The 10,792-nt window shown below is 35.5% G+C and overlaps 1 protein-coding gene across 4 annotated transcripts; it reads right to left on the reverse strand.

Annotated features, from left to right (window-relative positions):
• Window positions 1-259: 259 nt before the first annotated feature.
• On the reverse strand, window positions 260-10,198 carry LOC137250048 (uncharacterized). 4 transcript variants are annotated; one of them, XM_067782269.1, is made up of 8 exons: window positions 7,834-7,849; window positions 4,828-4,897; window positions 4,586-4,771; window positions 1,880-1,942; window positions 1,220-1,432; window positions 1,005-1,161; window positions 848-937; window positions 260-654 (listed from the first exon to the last, which is right to left on the reverse strand). In XM_067782269.1, exons 3-7 carry the CDS (start codon window positions 4,631-4,633, stop codon window positions 894-896), a joined length of 525 nt encoding a protein of 174 aa, XP_067638370.1. In that variant the 5' UTR covers window positions 4,634-4,771; window positions 4,828-4,897; window positions 7,834-7,849; the 3' UTR covers window positions 260-654; window positions 848-893. The 4 variants fall into 4 exon arrangements, 3 of the variants coding, with proteins under 3 accessions (XP_067638370.1, XP_067638371.1, XP_067638369.1); XM_067782270.1 differs by lacking the exon at window positions 7,834-7,849 and adding an exon at window positions 7,626-7,647; XM_067782268.1 differs by having other exon boundaries at window positions 4,828-10,198.
• Between the last annotated feature and the right edge of the window lie 594 nt (window positions 10,199-10,792).

The following is a 10,792-nucleotide window of genomic DNA, read 5'->3' on the forward strand; positions in this document are numbered from 1 at the left end:
TCACATTATTTATTCTAACTTAATTTTACTTGTATATCTGATTACTTTTTTTAATGTTTTCATTGTTCATTAAAATTTAATTTCTTGAAATAAAGTATATTTACATTATTTATTCTAACTTTACCTATTTACATATATATTACATTGCTTTTCTTTATGTATTCATTAAAATTTCATTTCTTTGAAAAGCGAATAATTGTTTGTCTTTTCATTCTCAGGTACTTATGATAAAAAAACTATAAAAAAAATATATATATTGCATTATTTATTATAACTTTTACTTATTTAAATTTGTATCTCATTACTTTTTTATGGATTCAGTATTCATAAAAATTTTATTTCTTTAAAAAAAACATAAATTGCCTTTTTAATTTTAACTTAAACTATTTACATATGTGTCAGATTGCTTTTCTTTATGTGCTCATTATTAATTAAAATTTCATTTCTTTTTTGTCAAAAAGGCTTTTATTTATTATTTATTTGTCCTTTTTGTCTCAGGTAGTTATGATAAAAACTATATAAAAAATTCAATTAAACATTGGGACTAAATTGAAAAATATTTTGAAAACTTAGAAAACTTCATTTAAATATCACATTATTCTAACTAAAAAAAAAGTAACTGACTAACTTAAAAATATAACGAAAACTTAAAAACTTCATTTATATATTACATTAGCCTAACTTAAAAACAACAACTAATTAACTTAAATATATTCCGCAAACTAAAAAAATTCAAAAACATATAAAAAACCGAAAATTCAAAAGCTACAACTTAAAAAGAAAAGAGGAAAAATGTCATTGCGCTGGTGGACTTGTCTTTGCAGTAACTAATTTTTGCTTTTTGCCGAATTCCCTTTGTGCCATCCTGTGGTGGCTGAGTTCAACCGCCTTTCTCATTCCTTTTTCATACGATGCATGTCCTTGGTGTATGAATAATCTAAAAACGTACCAAAAATCAAAAAAGGAATCCAATTTATAATACATCTCTCTTTATAACATCTTACCGCGAAGAACTGTCTCGAACAAGGAAAGCTTTTGGAGACTTTTCTTTCCAGCTGCTCCCGCCCAGTTGCACTCTTCCATCAACGTATCACTAAAAATTTCTTTTACTACTCGGGGTATGTCCTCTGAAATGCCCTTAATTTTGAACATATGAGCCTTCTAAAGTATGAAAGCGAAATTAAATTATGGTAAAAGAGAACTTTTTGAGCCAAATTACCATTGCTACAGCATACTCCTCTACCTTCAATCTTTCTTCCACCTTTAGAACCTCTAATACATTCTGGAGAGGCAATGCGCTGGCAACTTCATCCATGTACTTGTCTCTGACTTCCCCAGTAATTTTGCACACAGAGCTTTCCACCTTCTTCAGCGTCACCTTGCACTCTCGCATTAAGTGCTGTTGCGCCAAAACTTCACTCTTCGGTACCGCCTGTTTAAAATGAAGGTTTATTGTTAAAGTATATATATTAACAAGAAACGAGTTGAAAATCGGTGTTACAAAACATTATATACTGAGATGTGAGCTTTAGCAACAAAGTAGTTTGGTTGAGATATGGTCGGTACCTTTTTTCGTTATCAGCCAAATTCTCAATCTTTTTCCCATTCTCCATACAAAAATGGTTGAGGATGGCAAATAACGGGAGAAATCTCCCCGGGGAATTGGGCTGTATATTTAAGATAATAATCTATCGTTGTTGGACGGCCATAACCGTTTAGACGGTTAAGCGCCAATTAAGTAAGAAGTAAGTAATCTATCGTTAGGGGAATGAAACTAATATTCTGCATAGCAAAGATTTGTATACACACAAAAAAGCCTAAGTCATTAGAGAATAATTGAAGTTAAAAGTAAAATTAATTAAATAAAAACAATACTTACATCTTGCTTAATTTCCTCCACCATTTTCATTAGTACGCTTTGATTATAGCTGAGTGTACGTTGCTAAGTTTAAGGAATACAAAAAGTACTTTGCATGAATATTGTAAAATACAAATATCTAGTTAAATACAAAATCATTCTGAATTTTAATGCTATTTTTCCTCCGTCTCCTATTACCCTACTTCTTACATTCTGTTCAATTTAATCCATCTTATAAATAATCTCCATCAAAACTCTCAGCACATCTATAAAAAGAATAATATACGTTTAATATCTTATACAAAACAATGGGGCGTATTCATAGTCAAACTTAGTTAAGAACTAAAAGTTAGTTACAGCTTTTTGACATAATTTTCTATTGGCTATCTGTCGAAAAAGCTTCAACTAACTTTATGTACCAAATAAATTTCGTCTATGAATATGCCGCAATATGTAATATACATCACAGCTACCTAACTGATAGCTTTCTTGTTGGGGCATTGAAAACGATAGAAGTCAGTTGATCAAGCTAATTTTGTTGCACATATCTACCTTTGGATAAAATATTCGTGCAAGTTTAAAAGACACTTAGGAATGAAAAAAACTTTACTGGCGATTAACTTGGTGTATAGAGTAATTAAATAACTCTAACCCATATCAAACTGGATGTGAGACAGTTCTCAAGCCCAAAAAACTTTTGTTATAATGCAAAATAAATAAATAGTGCAATGAATTGATAGCAAGGGCGTTAATTCTTTACTTTAGCTCAGAACTGCTAAAACTCGTCCAAAACTATCAGGAGAGGTGTTAAAAGACGCGCTTTGGACCCAGGATCACGAATCCGAAAGCGGAAGTTCAAAAGTTTATTTCGTTTCGGAGATATTTGCAAACAAATTTGAAAATTTTCATGTGGTTGTTGTTTTGTGTTTTGCGCGGATATAGTTGTGGTCTCCAAACCGGTGTTGGACCTACCCAGAGTAGTTTTTTAAAAGCGCGGCCAAAGGCCGCCAATGCAGAAAGTTGTTCCGCGCAAAAAATATGGGTAATAGTGCAGTTTACGGTACCCACCGAAATTTGGGCCAAAATTTTCGAGTGACGTATCAAAAGACGCGTATTCACGTCTAGATCAAGAATCCGAAAGCGGAAGTTAACTTTTTTATCCATTCAAAAGATATTAACGAAAAACCGAAAAAAGACCCCGGGTCCCTCCGAAACCGGGGGTGGGATCCATAGTATTTTTGCGCAGAACACATTTCTGCGTTGGCGGCCTTCGGGTGCCAAGTCCGGGTGTGTGGTATAACCGTGGCTACCGCCACGGTGATGCACAATTTTTTTTTGTGGGTATAAACACAACAACAACCACATTAAAATCGCCAACTTCAACTGCAAATATCTCCGGACAGAGATACAATTTTTCTTTTCCGCCTTCGGATTATTGTTCTCGAGATTAATACCTCACTCGAAAATCTAGGCCCAACTTTAGGGTGGGTACCGTAAACTGCACTACTACCAAAATATGGATCCCACCCCCGGTTTCGCAGTGCTTCGGGGCCATTTTTTGGTTTTTTGGAAATATCTTTTGACAGAAATAAAATTTTGAATTTCCACTTTCGGATTCATGGTCCTGGGATTAAAACGCGGTCGAGCTAAGTGAGCTAAAGTAAAGAATTACCGCAATGGGGTGCTCTACATAGCAAATTTCTTTGTGATTACTATATCTGGTTCTGCTTTAATAGTGGTGGAAAGTGCAGCGACGTTATGTCGGGGAATGTTTCCAGTTATGACTTGTTGCAATGTGGGAATTCTTTTGCTAAACCAGAGGGCCCTTTATTCAATCCTGCGCTATTAAATTTAATTATCATGTTACACCTGTATATTATACCCGTCTTTGTATTAAAGGGTGCATCTATACTTGTAAATGTAACTTCTGGCATGATATTACATGGGGCTTTCATCTTGGCAATCATTTCATTGCTTGGACAGTGGAAAAATATAGAAATATTGCATCTGGATTATCTGTTTTCCTAAAAAATAAGTCTGAAATAGGTCGGTGTGCAATCCCATTCTGAGGTAGGGCAGCAATCGATGTGCAAATGTATTAGGGCGGGCTGAATAAATACAAAGCTTTCTCTTTTGGTATAGTGAAAATATGGTTAAGGACATTCAAAGAGATGGCTGTGAACATTTAAGCTTTTAATTTTAATGTAGTGTATTATCACGATTTTTGTTTTCACCTACAAATAACATGGGAATATTTGATTTTTAACTATATGTGGGCAAATGATTTGTGTATAAACGAAAGGTAAAACTCTTGCGGCCACCGTGGTGTGATGGTAGCGTGCTCCGCCTACCACACCGTATGCCCTACGTTCACACCCCGGGCAAAGCAACATCAAAATTTTAGAAAAAAGGTTTTTCAATTAGAAGAAATTTTTTCTAAGCGGGGTCGCCCCTCGGCAGCGTTTGGGAAGCGCTCCGGGTGTATTTCTGCCATGAAAAGCTCTCAGTGAAAACTCATCTGCCTTGCAGATGCCGTTCGGAGTCGGCATAACACATGTAGGTCCCGTCCGGCCAATTTGTAGGGAAAATCAAGAGGAGCACGGCGCCAATTGGAAGAGAAGCTCGGCCTTATATCTCTTCGGAGGTAATCGCACCTTACATTTATTTATTTATTTTTAATACTCTAGAAGGGGGGTTTAAAACAAAATGAAAATTTAAAAAATTTACCTCCATTAGGTCCTGCCAGGTTGACTTCAATTTGGTTGGTTCCAACATCTTCAGCCGGATCTCCTTGTAGCAGTCCTTCAGCCTGATCGACTACCATTCCTGCTGAGGAAATGGCAGCACCTTCGGCTTCAGATGTAGCCTCATTAAAACATCTATTCGTTGCAAACACTTTATTGAAATAATTCGCTGAAAATTATTGAAAGTTAACTTATGTACAAATCATGTACAAGAGATTTTCTTACCATTATTTGTAGATTCCATAACTGCACTTCTTCTTGTAACTGGACTTTTCAAAAATTTTAGAATCAAAAGCTAAAGGATACGTTTTAATTATATTTTTAAGATTCATTTATTCGAAAGTTTGGAAAGTGTTACTTTATTGAAAGTTTATGAAACAAGGGTTAGGAAAAACTGGCTTAATTGGAAAACTCATGGAATAGGTGGTGAAGAAGGGGTATAAGCAAAAATTTGCTTTCCTGAGGGATACAGAAGTACTTGTAATCAAGATCTTCTCTCTTTAAATCAACCAAATTTAAGCTTGGCTCACTTGCAACAACAATACCTAAACTATCGGAGGAGCTAACAGGTACATCGAAACAATTTTGCGTTTTCCGAAAAACAGTACATTGCACTATTTCCAATTCTCCTGACCCTATAAGTTCTACTACTTTTATAGGGCCGACTTTTTTGCTATAACAAAAACAGTCTTTATCTTTCTTTAAATCAATATCGAAAGAGCCTAGCTTGGAAGGTTTGTGAATCGATGAACTTACATCCTGCCTTTCTTTCAACCTTAAAAACAGCTGTTGCAATATTTGATTTGGTTTTCTTACTATCTTTTTTAAAAATTGCATAAAATTTTCAAACCTGTAAGCAGAAAAGGAATCTAAAGGACCAAGATCTTTGACACATTCTGACAAGTGTAGTAAACCATGAATGTTGAAAGTAACGCTTTCTTTCCCAAACATTACACTGAACTGCGTGACGAAATGCTCTAATATATCTTGGGCAACATCAGCCTCAGACCTAAACGACCTTTCACTTGAAAGAAGTCGAATGCCGGTATGTAGTAGTAGGAAAAGGAAGTACAACTCACTACTAATGCAGTCTTTTAAAACAAAAATGCCTGTGTATAGCAGGAACTGTCTGAATTCCGTTGCGTTCCACCGACTAACTTCATCTAAACTTCTCGCAGTACGACAGAATTCAGACGGAAAGTAATTAGAAATAAATTTAATATTTTCATTTATCTTTCGGATATTTGCATCGCTATTCAAATTTTTTAAAAACCTTTTTACGACACCTAAATCTACCAAATGCATAGTCTAGTGGAAACTGAAAAACCATTTTAAAGCCGGCATCTTCTAAAACGGTTTTCTGTTGCCTGAATTGAGGACTGTGGTGAGAGACATGATCTCTTTTCTCAAAACTTATATCCGTCCTGGGTATACCAAACGTTGTGGGTAAATATACTTTCCCATCCCAGTCACCCCCTATATGACACCTGGGGCATCCATGTTTGGCATTAAATGACATAACACCACTAACAAACGCCCTAGCTGGGGAGTCGCAAATGAACACACGCACATCAAATCTTAACAACACTTTATTGGGACCGACAGCAATACCGTTTTCTCGCAGGGATTTTGCCTCTGAAGCGAACTTAGCCATAAAATCATTAATATTTTCAGGCTTTTTAAAACCTGAGAAGCTAGCTATAACAAAAGGATCAACACAAGGAAAATGTACTAGTGCTCCAAGAATAGGCCATAAAACTCGACTTGAACTGTTAAAAAGTTTGAGACCATCTACTCCCACATCAATTAAAACCTCTTCTTGTGCCTCCAAAAATGAAAATTGTTTAGAAACTAGTTGGTCTTGTATACCAAAGTACAAAAATTCACCATTTGGCATAGATTCTACACTGACTTTTTCTCGAAAGGTATCTAAAAGAGTTTTGGCACACAACGGCACATCCTTTATCCCACCCTTTTGGAGTGCCTGAAGAAGTCCGTCTATAATATTATGAGGAACTTTAAAATCTATGGCCCAACTTCTTAGCAAGTCGTTCAGATCCGTACCTGCACCCTCTTCTACATAATAACTTTGGGCACCTAAACACTCTTCTACGCTATCATCACTATCACTTCGAACACTATCAACTGGCAAACACTGACTTTGCAAAATCTCACTACTCAAAGGATTAGCCTCACTTTCCAAAGGATTAGCAACACTTTCCAAAGAATTAGCAACACTTTGCACTTTATCTTGAGAGGACTTCTCAAGTTCTTTAAACATTTTAACGTTATCGTCAAAGAGCTTTTTCTCTTTCGATAAGCAATTAGCAAAATGCCTTCTTTTCATATTTTTTTTATTATATTAACCTTTATTTTATTTATTAATTAATTAATTTAAAAATCCCATCGCGCTCTGAAATTTTTAAGTCTTTTGCGTTTTAGAAAATAATAGCTTTGTTCTGATATTCTCCAACTATCGTTCTCTGGTTCCCAAAACTGACCGAAAATAATGCAAGGGAACACAAATTGAGTTATTTATGGACAGGTACGCACAGTTTCGGGCAAACATGAAAAAAAATTAACAACACCAAGTTTGTATGTATTAGTAATCGCAATACTTTTGTGTGAATGTGTTGGTGAACACATCAGCGTTCTGCTCACGCGTCTTGTAGGGTTGCCAACTTCAGAAAGTGATGATTTGACAGATAAATGAACAGCTGATTAATTTGTGGCGGAAATTTAAGCATTTCCAAAAGTGATTTGTTATTAAAAGTAAAACGGATATTATATGAAATCTATTTTATAATGGCGAAAATGTCGGCGATTGATATATCGCGTATACGAAACACATTCGCGTGATCATTCCAATCCCTTGGAACTACCAAGCACCAAGTATGAAAATATTTAAGTGACAAATGATGAGCTGCAAATAGTTATTTTGCAGATTTGAAAGGAAGCATTTTGCCTATTACTCAACACAATTAAGGACCATTTCGGCAAACGCGTTCGATGGAAGGCTTTACCTCTATTTTAAAATTATGCGCCACATTCAGATTCCTTGCTGATGGCGGATATCAAAAATGCTGTGGAAATGATTTTGGTGTTGGACTGGTTTTAGATATTATTGAGGAGCATATTTATGCGAAGTGGATTAAAACCCAAACAGGAAAAATTGTATTTTACTCTAAAACAAGATTCCCAGGAGTAGTGATTAGTACCAATGGGACTCACGTTCGCATAATTTCACCTATTTTGGCTGCATCCGAACTGCGGCCAGCCTCGTCCAACTTCGGAATGTCGCTCCATAAAGTCCCGTTCGATGGAAGGCTTTACCTCTATTTTAAAATTATGCGCCACATTCAGATTCCTTGCTGTTGGCAGATATCAAAAATGCTGTGGAAATGATTTTGGTGTTGGACTGGTTTTAGATATTATTGAAGAGCATATTTGTGCGAAGTGGATTAAAACCCAAACAGGAAAAATTGTATTTTACTCTAAAACAGGATGGCCAGGAGTAGTGATTAGTACCAATGGGACTCACGTTCGCATAATTTCACCTATTTTGACTGCATCCGAACTGCGGCCAGCCTCGTCCAACTTCGGAATGTCGCTCCATTAAGTCAAAAAGATATCCAACATAATCCTTCGTTTAAACGTTGTTTTTTCTATAAATGTGTACAAAATTGTTGATTATTGTTTCATTAAAAAAGGTTTAACTACCGGCTTTCAATTTTTTGTTTTTTTTTTCGTAACGTTTTATGAGACCGTGTAACATCTAACTCTTATCAAAGGTGATATCAAAAGACGCGTTTCGATCTCCGTTTTTAGGATTCGAAAGCGGAAATTAAAAACTTTCGAAAAATATTTACAAAAACCCACAAAATGGCCCCGAGAGGGTCCGAAATATGAGGCCCGATCCATAGTTTTTTTGCACAGAACACGTTTCTGCATTGGCGGCCTTCGGCCGCGATTTGTAAAAATAGCTCTGGGTGGATCCAACGCATTTCTGCGCACAAAAAATCTGCCAAAATACAACAACCACATGAAAATTTTAACTGAAATGATATGACAGAAATTAAATTTTTAATTTTTGTTTTCGGATTCTAAAATCGGAGGTCAAAACGTGGCTTTTGATACCAACTTTGATTTTTGTTAAAAATTAGGTGAACCGTCTTGTAAAACGTTACCTTTTTTCAAAACAACTGCAAAATTGTATGAGACAACTGCTAGTAATCAGTTGTAAGATTTTGACGTCTTTGACGACTACACCAACACAAGGTTGTAAACGGTAATGCCACAAAAAGTTGTTAAACTAGACAACTCAACCGAAATTTTTTTGACAGGTTGAGTTGTAATCTGTAATACCACATTGCGAAATTTCAACCCAACCAGAGTTGAGTTGTAAACGGTAATAGGGGAAATAATTAATATTACGGGAGTTACTTCAGATGTGGTTCCTACCTTGGGAACGTTCACAACAAATTTACATTTTTCAAATTTTTTTATTAAGCATACGTTGCATGTGGTGAATGACGATTTCAATATTCCGTCGGATGGAATATTAGGTAAAGACTTTTTGAAACATAACCAATGCGAAAGCAGCTACGCGACAAATAGTATTTCTTTTTGGATAAAAGGCAAAAAAGTCTCACTTCCAATCCTACACGGTACGGAAAGTGACTCTAGTGTTATTCCACCAAGATGCGAAGTTTTCCGAATTTTTGACTTAGAAAAGTCACCAGAACCACTGTTCGTGGACTCACAAGAAATAACAGAAGGCGTCTTTACAGCAAGATGCATCATCGATACCGAAAATCCGATAGTAAAAGTTATAAATACCACAAAAATATTCGTACAGAAAAACTATATAAATATAACTTTTACGAAATCAACACAACAGACAATCGAACTAATCGTGTTAGCGAGCTAAAACAAATTTTACAAAAAAAAAATACCTAAATATGCAGAAAGTAATTTGCTTGAGTTATGTTTAAAATATTCGGACATTTTTGTGTTAAATAATGATAAAATGACACGAAACAACTTCTACGAACAAAAACTCCGACTTTCAGATACAACGCCAGTGTACATCAAAAATTATCGCCTTCAACACTCTCAGCGCGAAGAAATAAACACCAAAGTTAGTAAATTATCGCAAAATGATTTAATCGAAGAAAGCTTTTCAAACTATAATAGTCCACTTATAATTGTACCAAAGAAAGATAGAAACGGCGAAAAAGCGTATAGAATGTGCGTAGATTTTCGCGCAGTAAACAAAAAACTAATAGCCGACAAATGACATTCTTGACAATCTTGGCCGTGCAAAATATTTTTCAACGCTTGACCTTTTCCACCAAATAGCGCTTCATCCCGACTCACGCGACATAACCTCGTTTAGCACTGACCGTGGATCATTCAGATGGAAAGTATTACCTTTTGGGTTAAACGTTGCACCTAACTTTTTCTAGATTGATGACGATTGCTTTTTCAGGTATTTCATCTAACGTAGCTTTTTTGTATGTGGATGAGATTATAGTGATTGGATGTAGCAAAAAACATCACATAAAAAATCTGTCTCAAGTATTCAGCACATGTAGAAAGTTGTGAGGACCCCAAAACCGAGGGTTTTGTACTCTCACAACATATATCTATTTTCTCATTTTTTACATGTTATACAATGATTGAACTTAACTCCGAATTTAACATTTGTACATTTTTATAACATGAATTATATACATATTTATGAATTACACGTCAAAACACATACATGCGGTTGCATATTGAATTATTATTTACTAAATGGAAGGATAAACCAGACTTGCGTACTTTTGCACGCAAGCAAAATATTTACATTTTTCGCCCACATAAGGTTCAAATATAGGTCACCCTAACATACACTAAAACATTTGGAAGTAAAATGGAAACGCACAAAAACATAAAATTATGCCGGTCAACCAACCCTTTGCGCAACCAATGCCACAAATACAACATACATAATAATTGGGATAAACAAAGATCAGCAGTAAAAGTCGCCAAACTAAGCGCTGCTACTAATTGGGACTTTTTTCTACATACTTACGTACAAGCATACGACACACCAACGCACGCGCTAAGCAGAAGCCGAAAGCATCAAACGAGGCCAACGCACCATCAAAACCAAGTGACAGCGAACATACGCATAAACACAAAT

Source organism: Eurosta solidaginis, chromosome 4 (genome assembly GCF_040869045.1).
Source record: "Eurosta solidaginis isolate ZX-2024a chromosome 4, ASM4086904v1, whole genome shotgun sequence".
In the NCBI taxonomy this organism is placed as follows: Eukaryota; Metazoa; Arthropoda; class Insecta; order Diptera; family Tephritidae; genus Eurosta; species Eurosta solidaginis.